General features: G+C 40.4%; 1 protein-coding gene across 2 annotated transcripts in view; it reads left to right on the forward strand.

Annotated features, from left to right (window-relative positions):
• The window catches only part of LOC119651583, a 78,008-nt gene extending 64,006 nt beyond the window's left edge, over positions 1–14,002 (forward strand). Inside the window, exons 1-6 of one of the 2 annotated variants that reach the window (XM_038055223.1) lie at positions 9,178–9,352; positions 9,538–9,930; positions 9,987–10,714; positions 10,773–10,922; positions 11,036–13,499; positions 13,551–13,852. In XM_038055223.1, coding sequence (XP_037911151.1) covers positions 9,695–9,930; positions 9,987–10,714; positions 10,773–10,922; positions 11,036–13,499; positions 13,551–13,701 — 3,729 coding nt within the window. In that variant the 5' untranslated portion in view covers positions 9,178–9,352; positions 9,538–9,694 and the 3' untranslated portion in view covers positions 13,702–13,852. Of the gene's footprint in view, positions 1–9,177; positions 9,353–9,537; positions 9,931–9,986; positions 10,715–10,772; positions 10,923–11,035; positions 13,500–13,550 lie in introns of those variants that run through there. The other variant, XM_038055222.1, reaches the window with a different exon arrangement.
• Positions 14,003–18,655: the final 4,653 nt, after the last annotated feature.

Below are 18,655 nucleotides of genomic sequence, written 5' to 3' on the forward strand. Positions count from 1 at the left end.
TTTCTCCAAAATGAGCGCCTTCAAACGTTTGGCATTCCAGGAAACTAATGCAAAATTGGAGGTCACATGTTTTTTGCGCATTGGAAATAATTTGAAAATAAGCGGCTTTTCGATATCTATTTCCTCGTCCACATCAGATAAATTGTCGGCTGTACCTTTTAGATTTCGTAAGATACGGAGTCTTCAGCTTCCTTTTTGTGAAAAGAAATCTAAAGATAAAAACATCTTGATTAGAATCCTACGAGGAAACTAAGATTTTTATAGTTCGTGTTAAAGTGTCTGCCATGAATATGGATCGTTGCGTATAACCATAATGAGAAACGAGATTAATCACGAATCATAAGAGTGCGTTTTAGTAACGATGCATCGCTCTATTGATACATTTTCACACCTTCATGTTACATTACTTAATAGAAAAGAGTGTAATCTTCAGAATAATGAAGCTTCCCGAACACAATAACTATGCGGTGATGAATCGCATGCATTTCTTCGCACCATACAATACTAACCACATAAACAGATAAAACCATTGTCGCAACACCTTGCCTGATTTCATCTGGTGCGGATGAAATTGAAAATAATCATAATTATCTTAAGCTTTACAGTACAAAGCATGCGCAATCTTCTTTGAATCAAGAAGAACTAACCATAATTTCACAGGGAAGTGTTTGCAATATCTTTCCTATGCTCAAGATACATATCAATTGTAATAATAAATGTAAAAATATGCATTCGATATAAGGAAAATACATAGTTATGACAATGTAGTCTAATGGAGTATCATCGTTGTGGTAATAGCACCCAATATGGCAGCATGTTTGCATTGAAGGATGCAATGCACTTCCTCAATTTCTTCGACGTTGTTTAATCAGCATGAAATGGTTATTTATGGTGAAATGAACAAATACATTATGGGCAATTCTGTCGAATAGGAAGAACGGGTTTGAGGATGGAGCATATCATTTGATTACGCGTATAATTTGTGCGTAGAAATTATTATGAAAAATTGATTGGTGCTGTTTTCGCTGGACTCGGTTAAAAAAAAGAAAATGGAACTGGACTCACTTCCAATACCAAAACGAGAAGCAGCACAGGCAATCAATAACCCTACTTTCGGGGCGCTATTGTTTTTATTGAACGGCGTTGTTTTCCATCTGGAAACGTACATAAACGTGTAATTTCGTTTTGGTTATGGTTAAGTGGATATTCATTTTAGCCCGTACCATTTCCCGAAGACATGTTAGTTTAGTTTGCTATACTTCAAGAGTTAATGAATTAAACTTAATAGACTGGATAAAAAACCATAAGTTGAGAGATATGGTAAACTGTTTGCAGTTTACTCACAATATTTGAATATCGAAGTATTTTGGAAGTGGCCTCCATCCATCGTGATCAAACTAATGGAATTATCGCTTATTGTTATAATATTATACCAAAAATATCGCTTGGCGCAGGTCGCTGGTGGGCATAGATTAAGCGAATAGAGTCATAATTATCAGCTCAGTTCACAATCCATGAAATTTTTGCTCGAAGTGGCCTATATCAAGCAAAATGTTAGTTTTCTTGGTCAAACTAAAGAGGCCTCTAATGCATCTTTTACTCATACGATCAAACCATTTATTGTTTACTACTCTGGTCTCCTCCTCCATTGAATTGGAATCTCAAAGAAGGGCTTTCGAATTTAGTTCTTCCTTCTTTAACACATCTCGGATTTCATTTTTAATCTTTTGGTATCAAATGAAAGACTTCGATTTATATTTTCCGAAGCAATCTCAGAAACTACCCAACGGAAAAATTGGCAAAAAATCATGAAGATCTCCCAGTAGATTACTATACTTTGGAAATCTACTTGAAACTCCCATAAGTTCATTCAAGTCAAGTTGTAGTAGTTGCATTGGTTTTAGTCTTCAGCTGTCTTTCCCTGAGCAAATCGCGGAAACCCAGCTACCCTGTGGTAGCGATGGCTCGAACATCAAGGCAACACAAATGGCGATTCCAGCCCGAGTGTTCGATTTGTGGCTTTCTTAATCGCGTATCTTTACCACCAACCCCGAAACGACATAATCGCACGCCATAGATGCTACATAGACGGGGGTTGTTATTAGGTGAGAACTTATCCTGTTTGGATAGAAATTATTTCTCGATGAGGAAAACATGTCAATGAGATACCAGATTTCTATTGCCTAACAATTCTTCGAATCTGCTGCCGTTATCATTAGTTTTGTGAGTCGAAGGCTATGGCACAGTAATGAGTATTGATGTGAAGGTATAGCCAAAAAGGCTGTGCGGGTTGGCTATGGCAGAACTATTCAAAACAAGTTGTTTTCGTCTGTGCTCATCTTATATGAGGAACTCTCTACGCGTGTTTTTACATTCGTACGTAGCCAAGAGTGGAAAATATTCCTTCAGATATTGCCAAACTCAAAAATACACATATGTACGTACGCATTAAAGATATAAATATTGTACTCATCCTAAACGAACAAGTATTACCTAAAACCGTATACTGATGCATACATGTATATGGACGCATCGAAATTGATCTAACACGTCTTCCTGCTACACCACTTTACTCCGTGCAGAAAAGCTTACATATAGCATATACAGGGTGTTCAAAAAGGCAAAGATAACACTTAGAAGGTTGTTAGGGCAACTCACAAGAGCCGAAAAAAACATTAAAGGGTCTTAGCAAAAAGTTTATGGTTTCCAAGATATTGACAATTCAATGGAATTTGTTAAAATCGTTCTCTTGGATTAGATTTTCGAGTGTCACACCAATAAAAGTCACATTCTTAGATTTAGATTTGAGATTTTCTGCACTAATTAGCCGTTTCATTAATCAACTAGCAACATTTGATTAACAATTCAAAACTTTTAATATGTTATAAATATTATTTTATTTTTCATTCCCAAAGTTTGACACCTCATACTGTAAAACAACAGTGACTTGAAAAGTTTGCTCATTTAATGTAGTTTTCAAAACTATGCAACACTTCCCAGGTATTCATTAATGAAAAGACAGCACCACCGTTTTATTCAAGAAAGAAGCCATTGGATTTCAGTCAATTTCTAAAAATTGGTAATATACTATTAGTAAGTTTATTTGAGCAGATATGGGAATGCGATATATTTGGAGACCTAGGCTTTATCTAAGCACACCTTTCTGATATTTTTCGGATTTTTGGGTTGAGTAGTTTCCGAAAATTAGTCCTGTCTCACTTTAAATGTGTACATTTTGACTCTGTATTCGCGCACTTTGCAATTTACGCCAAAATTAACGCCATGTTTGAAAAGTACTAATTGAGACCTTTCATTCGATACCCCACATGTTTATATTCGATGAAAAAAATTTATAAATCCCCCGTTTACATGCATGGGGGAGGGGGGGGGGGGGGGGGTTTCCTTTAAACACCACGTAAAGTTATGCCAATTACTGTATGCGTGGGATTTCAGTTCCCATATGTCCACCAAATTTCGTTCAGATCGGTTTAGCCGTTTTGGAGAAAAGTGGCTGTGACAAACAGACAGACAGACAATGAATCGATTTTAATAAAATTTTGTTTTACACAAAACCTTAAAAATAAAATAATTTGGGTCAAGTTCAAGTGTGGAGACCCGGAAGGCCAAAAAATTGGACCAAGTCGACCAATCTATCTCTGGGGTACTTTTGGTCTAAATAATGGGGGACTTCATGAGCACAATGGGCCGGGAAGCCATAATGTTGGAACCACATGGATCGAGAAGAAATTTTCTGAAAGATCTGGAAGATCATTTGGTAAAAAAATGTAGTAAGCTTGTTAGTTCAGATTTTCTCGTAATTCGAACGGACAAATTACATGTTCGTTCAAGATAGCGGTCCACATGTTTGAATCGGTATTGGAACTTTGAATCGGTATTGGAATCTTTCTTCTCGGATAGAGTGAGGATTTTTCAATATATACCTATGCAAATTGTTTATGTTCATAAAGCCATCCTTGTTAAATGCACTTTCATCCGACCATAGTATTTTGTCCGAAAAGGTCGGGTCCTCCCTATTTTTCGTAACATTCTGCAAAAAAAGTGTACTCGTAATTCCGAGGCTGTAAGGCTGGAAAACGTTGCACATGAGGTGGATCATACTGATGTCGCCTAGTGATCATATTTACCGTTCGGTATCCCTTTTCATCTTGCGATTGCTCGTGCTAAAGTAGACGATAGTAGATTGTATTTCACTTAAAATTTGGTCATCATAATCCATACAGGGTCTTCCTTCGCCAGCGGGAGCGTGACTATTTTTCTCAATTTAACTAATCCCAATATCCCTGTCATGAAAATAATCTTACTAAAGCAGAAAAGTAGATTATTCGATAAACGTTTACTAAAAAGTATTCGCGCTACGGTCACAATGATTTGATTTATTACTTTAACAAGTTGGACGCTTCAAGTATAAAGGGCGTTGTGTTCACTTTTTGTGAGAATTAACCTATTCACATTTTCCCATTCTCGTATACCTCCAATTCAAAATATTCTTTTATATACATATGTATTTCCAAACTCCAACTCCGCTGTTCACCTTGTATGATGATGATATCATACGTCTTAGAGTGCGATACATTCATGTGAAATACACAATTTTGACCTTCTATAACTTTGTTGATAATAGTTGAATTTTATTACTTATAACCATATCAAATTTTATATTCCTAGCATGAGCTTAAGAGGAGTAAATTTGTAAAATATGTAAATATACTGTTAGTAACTTTATTTAAGCAGATATTGGAGTGGGATGTATTTTCAGGCCTAGATTTCGTATGAATGCACCATTGTGTTTTTTTTTAGATTTTTCGATTGGATAGGTTCTGAGAACGAGTCCTGTTACACTTTTTAGGCTACACATTTTGAGCCCCACTTCCCTATGTTTTAACCGGTGTCATAAAAGTCATCAGTTTCGAAAAGTACTAATTGAGCCCTTTCATTTGATACTTCACACGAGCATATTCTGTGAAAAAAATGTACACCCCCTTAAACTCAACCGAAAATGGCCCCACTTGCTGTATGTAAAGGGATTCACAGATCACACATTCCCACCAAATTTCGTGACAATCGATCCCGCCGTTTCCGAATAAACCGGGTGTGGCAGACAGACATCTTAGTATTTTTTTTTACAGTATTAGGGTTCAAACTTTGAGGATGTAAAATAAAAAAATGTCATACGTTTAAAACAGATTTGTTATTAAAAGTTTTAGATTGTTAATCAAACCTCACTATTTGATTAATGAAACGCCCCAACTAATATAAAAAATCTGAAATCTGAATCTAAAAATATGAATTTTTTAAGGAGAGACACTCAAAAATCTGATCCAAGAGAACGATTTTAACGAATTCAATTAAATTGCCAGTATTTCGAAAACCATCAACTTTTTTCATGTTTGTCTGGATCCTTGAGTTGCTCTATCAGCCCTTTAAGTATTATCGTTGACTTTTTGGACACCCTGCATATGCATAAACTAAATACGGCTGGTACTAAAGTACACACATGTTCATCTTATTGGCCACTACCCACAAACTTCATTTGGCGTTTATATAAATTCATTTTATACGTCATATACGTCGTAAAGTACAATAAATTTGCGTGAAATTCAAAACTTGACCTGATCTTCTATATCCTTTGTTAAAAATAGTTGGATTGAGCGCAAACTTTTCAGAATTTTCTCCTATATCATCATACTGAAATTTTGTACTTCTAGGATGAACTTAGAGTGGGTTTCCCGGAAATTTATAAAAAACGCTAATGGTATATTAACTTTATTTATACAGATGTATTTTGAAACCTAGATTTGATGTAGACTCAAATTTGGTTGTATAGGTTCTGAAACCGAGATCTGTTTCACTTTTAGGGGTTCACATTTCGAGCCTCGCTCCTCTATGTTTCACCCAATATCAGAAATAAGAGCAGTTTAGAAAGGTACCCCTCATTTGATACCCCACATGACCACATTGTGAAAAAAATGTACACCCCTTTTCACCAAATTTTGTGACCATAGGCTCGGCCGTTTCCGAGAAAATCGGGTGTAACCGACAGGCAGGCTCCCGGCCGGCGATATCCTTCGACCACAATGCCTCGGTTGTGGATAACTTGGCCACCGTGGCATCTAATGGTAAAAGTGATCAAGTGATTTAGAGTTGAAGAACGAGGTATTCATGCGAAGCAAACTAAAGACACCAATAACGTAGGCAAAAAATAATGAATTGAAAGGAGATCACTGCCCGACTAAAGTGGCTTTGACACCCACCACCTATGTCCAAGAAGAACAAACACAGGAGGTACTCAAAGACAACGAAATTAACCCATGCAGGTAACGCTCTTTAATTTGTTGATCTAACCACCCATGCCAAGGACTGCCGAAAATAAAACGCAAGAAAGCACAATAAGTGCTACAGGCGAAGGTGCATTTAGAGCGAGTAATCAGGCCAAGGTTCATAGAGAACAAAGCCCTGACCGAGACCATTTACCCGCAACCACGTAGGCGCACAACGATGCACTGCATCATACATACGGCAGCCCTTATGCGCGAAATTTGCCTCACGCAACTCCCGGCGCGATCGAACGAGTGCAAAAATTTCCGTCGCCATAAAATTTCTAAGAATGTGCTGAGAGTTGAATCTCCTGTGTATAGTCTTCTTGGGTCGGAAACTCAGTAAGGTGTAATAGGGATGGACCAATGGAAAATTTGCTTCCCACGAATAATGCGTGTTACCATAAAGTTAAAGAAAGAAATCAAATGTGTGCGAAGCATAACCGACAATAAAGTTAAATTGAGATTAACATCATTTCTACCCTTCATTATCCAAAGTTTCACTACTCTGAACCTTAGCAATTTACGGCCCTGCATTGCGCGCATTGGATTGCAATGCAGTTAACCACTTTCAACCGTAAAGGCAAAGCTATCAAACCGACGTATCGCGAATTCTGACTGTTCAGTCCCTCCAGCGCCAAAGTAAATGTCGACAGGCGCTTATTTCCCGCTTTTCGGAAAGATGGGTTATTTTTTCGTTCGGTTTTGAATCTATCACGTTTCGGACTTGCTCCATTCAACCCATCTTAAAATTCGCATTTCGGAAAATTCGAAAATTCACGATATATGGCATTATTACTTGATATTTTCTGTTGATCTTTACGGTTCTCGTCCGATTTTTGGCATTAGTTTCGTGAGGCCTAAAGTGACTGTATTTAAGTGCAAAGCTGCAAATGAGCGTCCGTCGACCGGTGCTTGCACAGCCCCCTTATTAGCCAGTTTCAAGGGATTAACAAAATATCACAGTTAGACTTGATCCTTTTAGAACTTGCCCCAGAATTTGTCTTCGATGTCCTTTCGATATCCCTCGAATGGAATGTAGCGAAGGAAAAGGTAAAGAATAAAGGTCCCAACCGTGCATGGGGCCCCGGATCACTACCACACAATAGTTTCTGTGGATTTTTGCTACGAAAAGAAACTTTAAGGATACGTTTCTTTCTGAGATTTCATGAGGAAGACAATGCAATCATGAAAGAGTAGATTCGTAGCAATAACACAGTAGTGCTGAATTAAGAGGACCCCGAAACTTAACAGCTACTGAAAAAACGTTTTTTGTGATGGGGATAATGAATGCCCTTCTAAAAACAAGGTGGTTGTAATCGACTGTATTTATGGTAAAACAAATCCCTTTGCAAATCTAAAAATGCTGTTCTACATACTCGTATTCTGCTGTCGCCCATTTTGGTTTCCACTAAGAGCAGCAAATATCCAATAGGTCCAAGGAATTCAATTTTCTCAACAGAATAAATGGCATGCAAAGCCGACTAGTTCGAGGCAAAAATCATCTACTCGTTGAGGAGAACCGGTGACCACAAATATGTATGTATATTACTATTAAGTCAATGAATTTGGTCGAGTTCAAAGCCAACATCAACTATTTACACCATTATTAAAAAAATGTAACTAGCTTGCAAATTGAAGCGAAAATACCTCGAATATTCATAGCTGGACATTGAAAATATTGTAAATGGTCAAGTAATACTTTCGAGTCACATAATTACAACGTTATCTTCATTACCCTTAACCCCAAAGTCGTGTGGTTTGCACTCTCCTACATATAATTCACTTAATATTTGATATTGGGGCTAACAATAGCTATAGCAAATATGCATTCGTCAAAGCTCAAAATACGATAAAAAATACGATTTCGCACTATCTGACCACATCATTAACGCGCGATTCTGCTACTTCACCCAAAATTGATAATTTTACGGTCTAATAACTGGTTTACCATTCAACTTTGGAGAAATTTTGGAAAGTTTCCTAATGAGAGTGGATAAAAGAATACGAAACTGCACAGCAGGTCGTTTTTATAACGTACAATAAGAAGAAAAACGGAACCACACGAATAGAAAATAGATTTTCTTGCAATTCATTGGCCCTAAATCTTTTTTCGGGCTTCGATTCAATTTGGACATGCTTCGAAAAATATAGAAGTTCCAAAAGTTGATAGATTCAACCCACAATATTGTATCAAGTTTTCAGCCCAGTGGAAATGTCGACCTTAAATCGAAACCCCTCTTGCGACGCCGTTAGAATACAAATTAACTAAATTAAGCAAGTTAAGATCCGCTACATACTAAGTCATTATTTTCCGTCCAAAGATCATTACCTCCGTTTTTTCGATATAGCCAGCAACTGGAACTGACCGAGACCTTCATTGCGAGTTTCTTGTTTTGAAATCTGTTTTTACCAGATTTCATAGTAGTTGTTATTGCAGCCATTGCCATTGCGGCCGCTCATTATCGTTGGCCGCTACAGAAATTTACTTGCAGCGCAAGCTTTCACCGCCTGTACACGATCTCTGAGTTATGACCAAAATATCGTGGTCTCTGGAAACTTGATCCCAAAAACCTTTCCTTACTTTCCAGATGAAGTCAAGAGATCAATCGGAAGAAAGAAAGAAAGAAGGAAAGATCGGTTTCTATAACTCCACGAGCACACTTCACAGTGCGTATCTTAGCTTAGCCATCAAGATACGACCGTACAGCAAAAAAGTATGCAGTTGTTGCTCGTCGGTTATGTTCCCACTTTCTCTTTAAGTTGTCTGCAATTGAATGAAGCTTCGAGCCGTTTTCTGCGACCGCTACTGCCTTTTATAAATACTTGTGAACGTTGGAGCTGTCTTCACTTTTCGCTCATCAGTAGTTTAGTGTACATCCTTAAATCTATCCTCAAAAATCCAAAAAAGGAAAAATGTAATCAATAAATTGTTGCACGTTATAAACGTGAAGAGAAAATAGTGAAATGAGTGATGACAAATAGTGCGGTGAAAGGCGACATGTAGTTAGTTGAAAGTGAGTTTTTTGTGTTTATGGTCCCCATTAATCATACTTTTACGTTTTGATTATACTCACTCAATGTTTAACCATGGAATTTGTGTCATTCTTAAAATTCAATGATTTTATTAAATAGGTTGTGATAATTTTTATAATTTGATTTCGCAAGGCCGAAACATTGATTTTGTACTCCTTATTTTCAGTTATAAACTACAATCAGATGACCTAGGTCGTCAGGCGCCACCACCGAAGATATCATTTCGTCGGACACCACTCGAAGGACTTTGTCCACCTCGTGAGCCACCGCGATGTCTTCCCGCGGCGCAACGATATCGCACCCACGATGGAACGTGTAATAATATGAGACACTTACGATGGGGATCCGCCCTGATGCCATTTAATCGTTTCCTTCCCCCTGAATATGGTGATGGAATTGACACAGTTCGAGTTTCAGTGGACGGCAGTACCCTCTCGTCTGCCCGTTTTGTTAGCCTGCTAGTACATGGATCACAGGAAAGTGAAGCTCCTGTAACACTTATGATTGCTCAATGGGGACAATTGATTGATCATGACCTGACGTCAACAGCTCAACCCAGGTAGGATGTTCCACCTTATTTTACGCTCTCATTACTTAAAATCGCTTTTATTGCAGATCAGTGAATGGTTCCGTTCCAAGGTGTTGCGGTACAGATGATTTTCATCCATCATGCTTGCCAATAAAAGTTCCTCTGGATGATCCATGGTTGGCTCCTCTCAAAGTTCGATGCCTAGAATTCCTGCGATCAGCGCCCGCTCAGAGACGGGATTGTGTGCTTTCATGGCGTGAACAAACGAATCAAGCTACATCCTATCTAGACGCCTCGCCTGTCTACTCCAGCAATGCTCGTAACTCAGATAATGCTAGAGTGTTCCGGAATGGATTGCTGCAATTCGGTCGTGGAAATCCAGAGCAAGATATGTGCCTACGTGGAACTATGAGCAGTAGTTGTATCCGTCCAGGCGATGGGCGAAGCGGAGAGCAGCCAGGTTTAATGGCAATGCATCATGTCTGGGTCGGAGAACACAATCGAATTGCACTAGAATTGAGTGATCTAAATCCCCACTGGAGCGATGAAAAAGTATATCAGGAAACCAGGCGAATTGTCGGAGCCCTATTCCAGCATATCACCTATCGTGAATTCCTACCTCTAGTTGTAGGTAGGGAAGTTTGCCGCCTTTTCGAGCTTGACCTGCTCAATTCAGGCTACTTCGAAGACTATGATCCCGAAATCAACCCTACAGTTGCCAATTCCTTCGGTGCAGCAGCATTCCGCTTTGGACATTCCCTGATTCAAAATACTTACATGCGATGTGACAAGAACCACAACTTTTTGGACAACAGTAATTCACAATTTTAAACAGAAATATAAATTGTTACTTAACTATTGTTTCTATTTAGACGTCCCTTTGCACAATGAAAACGTGAACGGTGATATCGGAAACCCCGGATCATTACATCGGCTGCTGAGAGGCTTAGCTGCCCAAAAAGCGCAAATGCGTGATGAGTTCATAACAGCCGAACTCACGAATCATCTATTCCAAAGTGGAAGTAAGTTAAGAAGTAGAACTACAATAGCACATTAGAAAACCTTAATAATGGATCAGTATGTTAGTAGTATTGAAAAGAATATCATTAATAGTGAAATTTCTCAATTTCTCCAGGTTTTCCTTTCGGACTCGATTTGGCCGCTATTAATATTCAACGTGGTCGCGATCATGGCATACCACCATATACAAGTTGGCGCGAACCGTGCGGATTGACGCCAATTCAAAATTGGCACGATTTTGAAAAGGTGGTCGGAATTGCCTCAGCAAAACGTATAAGTCACGCCTATCGTAGTGTCCATGACATAGATCTTTTTGTTGGCGGAATTGCTGAAAGGCCAGTAATTGGGGGTCTTGTTGGACCAACATTCGCATGTATCATAGCTCAACAATTTAGTAATTTACGTAAAGGCGATCGATTTTGGTACGAGAATCCAAGATTCGAAAACTCATTCACGCCTGCCCAGCTTCATTCTATTCGGAGGGTCTCTTTGGCGCAAATAATCTGTAGAACTCTTGGTGGTGGAACTTTGCAGCCGCATATTTTTATACCGCATGACATCCCTGGAAATGAGCGTCTTCCTTGTGGAGTCGGCCTCCTAGCTCCGATTGATTTGCTTCCCTGGCTAGAAGAAGATCCTTTCCAGCAGCATAGAGCCCCACCTTCAGCTCCTATACAACCCAGTTTCCAAGATCATCTACCACCACAAAGTTCCCCTGCTGCTCCGCTTTTCGACACCATTGACTTTATACCGAACGGATCTACTGGACTACAAAAACAACCCGTATCCGACGTACATTCTAATACTAGTACTACAGTTAGTGACAAACTGGACTTGAAATTCCCGCCAAGGTTCACCTCAACCCAACCACCAAAACGAAATACAGCTAACAAACCCACGACAAAAAAACGAAAGACGTCGATAACAAAAACTAGACCGACTAGTTCACCCAATAAAAAAATACAAGACTTTACAACTAGACGAACGGTAATCATAAACAACATTCCAGTTATTCTAAGGCGGAGCGCAGATCCTTTCTCGACAGAAATACTTGACGCCGAAACGAGAAGTCAGGACTTGGATTTACTAGGAGCGAACAGTACAGACAGAAAGAAAGGACATGATACGATTCACGTTCACATTAACCGCATAAACAGAACAAGTACATTTACAACGAAAAATGATACATTCAAAGACCGACCCGAAGAAAGACACTACGCGAACCAAGAGACAATTTACGGGACAAACACCGGACAGAAAGTACGTGTACCGAGACCAAGCTCTGAAGAGTATGAAATAGAAATAAACATTCGACAAACAAACAACAGACGACCAGGTTCATCATACTATTACGGGGACTTTAACTCGAAATACGACAACTATGATACGGTTTCGACTCCATTTAGTTATAGACCGAGTACATTTAGACCGACGCACGAACAGTTTTCTGACTATCGTCCTTACACAAAACCACCTAAGATTATCTACCTAGACAACCAAGACGACTATACTACGACTACGACTCCTGCTCCTAACTTACTTCAGACTTTCTTGATGGCTGGACAGAATGCAATAACCGATCATTTTCAGAAACCTGGTTCTATCTTTCATAGTAACATATTTGGTGGAGGCGGAAACAGCGGCACCAGTAGTGCTCTAAGTAGTAGCAGCAGCGCTGCAAATAGCCTTCCTATTAGTAGCGCCGGCTTTGGCAATGGACCTGGGGGTAGCACGAGCCACAGTAATACCAATACTCATAACATCTTCAATATTAACATTCGTCCTGCTGGGCAAAACATTGACTTGTCTGATTCTCCTATTTCACTACCTGCATCTTCTGCTTCCTATGGCTTACATTCTACTTCAAAACTCCCACCGCCGCTAAATTATAACCAGGCTAAACCGAATAATCCTTTCTCTACAAACTATCCGCCTTATCAATCTTCGCCTTCATACGATGCTTTTCCTTATCGTGACTATGATCGCAATCGCTTGACTACATCAACGCCTAGACGACCTTACTATCGACCAACGAATTCTTACTATCCACGGACTAAAGACGCTTCGCTTCTCGCTACACCTAACAAAAATCTATCATCTGCTGTTCCCTCTAAAGATGCTTCAGACTTTTCCGACTATGACTTACTTTCCTTCTCTTCCAAAATTTCTGATAACGCTTCCAAGTCTGACGACTACTATGACGACTCAGAAACTGACCTTGCTGCCAAATTTGACAAAGACGGTTACTTACGACCTGAACATATGATACTCGAAATTCTCAATCACACGGACATTGATTATAACGCAACCTTAACAAAAGACACAAACAAAAATGATACAAACGCAACGAGTAAGGACGACTTTGTACTGCCTGCACTAATGGAAACGGAAGCTGTGACAAAACAGACTAAACAGAACAAAACTTCTTACTATGACGCTATACCAAGACGACCAGCCACTGAAATACTCGCGGAAGACTATGACGAAATACCGCTACCGAAACCTCGACATAAAGTACAGAAAAATCCTCCAAACCTTGTCCCTTTTGCTCCTTTGAATGTCCTGACAAAGCCTGAAAGGTAAGTTCCTACAATTTAGTTATGCTGCTTCTAACAATCATCACGTTGCAGGCCTGATAATTGGGTGATTTTCGATGAACCAAAGGAACAAGATCTTCTACCAGAAATACCAGTCCTGAATACAGGGAATCCGTCCTTTATGGAGCTTCCGAAACCTATAACGGTTCGCGTACGGAATGGATATAGTCGGAAGGCAGGATGAGCTTTGAAAAAGGCGCTGTTCTACGAAATGTTATAGTATTGAATACTTAGATGCACGTCAGACCAACCCAACTAGTTAATTTTATTTATTCTATCATCTTATTTATATTATTTAATTTTTTACGCAAATTATATTATTATTATTATGAACATATTAGAGAATGAAATGCAGACAATACTATTTATTATCTAGCTAAATAACCGAAAATACATTGATGCAATCAAACCTGTGCATGCAACAAAAAAAATATTAATAAACTCCTCAAATAATTATTTAGCCAATAAAAAAATACAACGCAAAAGTTTGGGTTAGCAGAAACGTTTGCTTTCTGAGACACACACCTATGACCAGACCCTGGTTTTCGATATTTTCCTCTGTACAGAGAAAATACCACAGAAGACAGACGGTGGCAATCCTCGTGAAGTCATCTTGATATAATCGCATACTCCTTAGAATCTTATCTGTACCGCATCAAAGTGTCGCCTCGGAATGTTAGCTTTCAACAAGTTTAACAAATACCAGGCATTAATCCAGCCGTCAGGGATTTAGGTACAATACCTATAGTTAACGCTATTATGGAGACTACAACCACCCTCTCTAGACGTCAAATTTTCTTGATTGGCTCATAATTCACCTGCTTCTCTGCGTATTTCCGTCCAATATTGAGATTATGACGGTTAGTAACATCAAAGGAAGCGACACGTCTTATCAACAGCACGTCACGTGAAATGTGATGATCAGCTAAAACTTGTTGATGTCGAATGGTCTTGAGAGTGATCCTGTTGCTTTTATCTGGCCTCGCACATTGGTCAGGGTCAGCCTAGTCAGTCTTATGAATTTCGTCGGGATACCGAATTCTCTCATCGCCGTGTACAGTTTTACCCTGGCTATACTATCAGGCGGCTTTAAAGTCGATGAATAGATGGTGCAACTGTTGTTCATATTCCAACAGTTTTTCCATCGCTTGCCGCAGAGAGAAAATCTGATCTGTTGCTGATTTGCCTGGAGTGAAGCCTCTTTGGTATGGGCCAATGATGTTCTGGGCGTATGGGGCTATCCGGCCTAGCAAGATAGTGGAGAATATCTTATAGATGGTACTCAGCAACGTGATACCTCTATAATTGCTACACTGTGTGATATACCCTTTTTTATGTATGAGGCAGATAATGCATCTTCAGCACAAGTTGATGAACCACTTGGTGTAACTGGTGGCCTCCATATTTAACCAATTCGGCTGTAATTCAATCGGCTCCTGGCGACTTATGACTTTTAAGCCGATGAATTGCACGGACTGTTTCTTCTATACTTGGTGGTGGCAGTATTTCTTCAGTTGGTGGCACCTCCAACTCGCCGATGTTCTGGTTGTTCAGTAGTTCATCAAAGTACTCAATCCATCGCTCCAATATACCCGTTCTGTCGAAAATCAGATTTTCCTCTTTGTCTCGGCAGGATGGACATTGAGGTGTGTAAGGCTTCATCCTACTGACTTGTTGGTGAAACTTCCCTGTACTTTTCGAGTTCATAGACCTGTTGTTTCTCCCAGGCTTCCTTTTTCCGCTCGGCGGAGTTCATGATAAGTCTCCGCGCGTGCCCGCGTTCTTTGAAAATGCAGCATCACTCGGTATGCAGCATTCTTCCGTTCCATTGCTAGTTTACATTCATCGTCAAACTAGCTGTTCCGACTCTTTTTGCGGCTTGGGCCAAGTATATTTGGGGCCGTATTTATGATGACGTTCTTCAAGTGATTGTGAAGATCATTTGTTGATGTTTCATCTTCAGGATCTCTGTTGACTGCGGTTATTGCGGCATCCATTTCCCTCGTATAGGTGTTGCGGAGAGCTGTGTTGTGGATGGCTTCAGTGTTAACTCTCACCTGATTTTCAGAGAAGATTCTGGGTGGTGTTGTTATTAGGACCCGGAGCACCATACCAACGAGATAGTGATCCGAGTTTATATTCTACATGTTCTGATATTCATCAAGGCTGAGAGGTGGCGACGTTCAATCAACACGTGGTCGATTTGATTGAAAGTGGTCCCATGTGGAGAAGCACACGTTTGTTTGTGGATCGCTTTCCGCGCAATCCAAGTACTTCCAATAACCATTTCGTGTGACACTGCTAATTGAATAATCCGCAGCCGCTTATCATTTATATTTTAATGTAAGCTATGGGAGCCAACGTATCGCCTGAATATGGGCTCCGCTCCTACTTGGCTGTTAAAATCCTCAAGTATGATTTTGATATCATATCTCGGACAGACTTCGAGAATTCGTCCTACTGCCTCGTAGAAGGTATCGTCCTCCGACTCTGCAGTCTCCTCTGTTGGGGCGTGAAGGTTAATGAGGCTTATACTTCTAAATTTGCCTCGGAAGCGCAGCCGTTCGGTTATGTTTTCAAAGCCGATAAGAGCCGATAATTAAGTGGATCAACCGGCAACCTGCCTTACAAATGATAGCCAGTTATTCACCTGCTCATTACTATAAAAATAAGCACGTGGCGAGTCAACTTGACAGTGATGTTGTACCGCGACGTCAACCACAGTCCCGCCCCCGATATCACGAGCTTCAGGGTAGAATTTAGATGGTGTATTCGACATTTGAAGATAGTAATCATTATCTGCCGCTGCATGTTTTCTAGATCTGCCTTCGTCCACGGCAATATTCCGAATGCATGTACCAGTGTCCGAATGTCTTAGTGGTTTAAGCGCTAAGCTGTTCAAAGTCACCAATACTATGTACGGCTACGGCTCCTAATAACCTTTGCGGATATTCTGCATCCGATCCCAACCAGAGTCCCTCCGGTTCTTTGAGCTGTTTATGGTTTGTTAAACCTCCAACAGGTAATATCCACACTGCCCGGGATTGTGTCGTAGCATAATAATGCTTCTGTGGGTGCTGAAACGCTGGCGAGTAATAAAGGGATACTGGGCTGCAACAGTCTGTACAGTCACGTGCGCGTATTGTGGAAATATACATATAAATGGTTGCCATTTACCCCTTGGCGGGGTATAGTACATCAACCATACCTACGCGCCATCATCCGCGGTTACATGAATGGCGCCTCAGCTCCCGCCATGACTTCCCAAGACGCTTGCACTCCTCCCCTGCTGTTCTGCCAAGTGCCCTTCAGGCAACCCACTCATCGGCCATATTGGGAGAGTGGATTCTACTGCTTGGTGTAGCCTCCAACGCAATTGTTGCCCTTCCTAAATGTGTGACCTATCCATTCCACCTCCGCCTTCCGATCGCATAGCGTACGGGTGACTAGCCTCTGCGCCCGACAAGTTTTCGCTTATAATAATAATCGTAATAGTATAAGCCAGCATACTCCGAGAATATGACGCAAACAGGTGTTGATGAAGGCATGGAGCCTTCAAGTGACAGTAGGCTTCACATTCCATGTGTTGCTCCCATATAACAGCAAAGAACATTCTCAACTTGATCTCCAGATTTTAGAGAAAACAGCGGAAGTAGATTTAAAGCTGTTAATAGGTCCAACGACATCCAACTCGGTGCCAACGTCGGCAAAAACCACGCTTTCTAGATATACAAATAGATCGACACCTTCGATTCTCCGCCCGTTAATGCAGATAGGGAAGGTGCCACGTTCCGTCAGACTGAGAACTTTTGATTTTGTTGGTGTTTATTTCAACTCTACTTGCCTCTCTTTCCAAATGCAGAGCCATTTGGCCAAAGTCCATGATTCGGTGAGAAAGGAAATACATGTGATCAGCGTAGTGGAGGTGTTGATGTCATGGCCCATTAAACTCCTTCACGTTCTCTGGACAAGGCGGTATGAAGAGCGTCACCGACAATAGAAAGAAATAATATCGGTGAAAAGATGCAATCCTGGCTCCAAATGATCCGTAGGGTGTTGATGTCGTAAATACAGGAGGATCCGGAGCTCTCTGTCGATCAAGCCATCGAGATGTTCTGTAATTCGTTCCAGGATTATTTTAACTATTATAGTATCTTTGCAACGGAAGAGAGTACGGAGACACTCCTCCAATTATCACACTCAAAACGGGTGTCATTCTTTCCTGCTTGGAGGAACAGTGCGTATTAGCATACGGTGACTAGCCACTTCATCCACAAAGAGGAGGAACCTCACCGGATGTGATACGATTAAGAGCCTGTTCTCTCCATTTCTTCAGTTGCTTGTCATCATGAATGAAAAGTCAACCGTTAACGTTCTTCACAGAAACATCGACAGATTCACGATTTCGTGATCCGGTATACACTTCTGAAATCATTGCTTTCAGTGGCATCTTCTATTATATTTCCCTGATCAGCGCAATAGCAAAATCCCTTTTGTCATGGCGAGCGCGTCACGCCCGCCATCTCTGCAGTCAATACAGCCTTCAACCCCTTCCGTTCATCGATCCGCTTCCACGGTGCAGTGATGTTACGCACATCCACGACAACTTCTAAATGTATTGCTGATCGTGAAGTAGTTGATCTGATTGCTTGTACGGAATTGCTCAGATGAAACCCAATTAACCTTATGGTGTGCTTGAACAATGTGCTACCAATGATGAGGCGGCGAAAGTAGCAGAAAATCACGAACCACACCTGCTTCCCCATCACCCCATCCGAGCAAGTTGTTGTCAGATCCCACCTTGGCACTCAGATCGTCCATGACGATCACAATGTCATCTTTAGAAAGGCTCTCCTGAACTACATGTAACTATTTATGAAAAGCATCCTCCTCCATTATATCAAGAGTCTCCATTTGTGCATAGCACTGTAGAATTGTGATGCTCCATAACTTGGACCGGAATCTTGCAGCCAGAAATCTGTCAGAAACCGGCTTGCAGATCAAAAAAACGAGCCTTTTGGTAGCCATCAGAAACAACCCGACATCGAATTTGAGTCTGCAACCATTTGGTTTTTCAGCAGCATATTGCCGTTTGTGTGCAAGTGTGAAAGGAAAGCTCTTTACTTAAGTCTAGAATG

The sequence above is a fragment of the Hermetia illucens genome, chromosome 3, assembly GCF_905115235.1.
Source record: "Hermetia illucens chromosome 3, iHerIll2.2.curated.20191125, whole genome shotgun sequence".
Classification (NCBI taxonomy): Eukaryota; Metazoa; Arthropoda; class Insecta; order Diptera; family Stratiomyidae; genus Hermetia; species Hermetia illucens.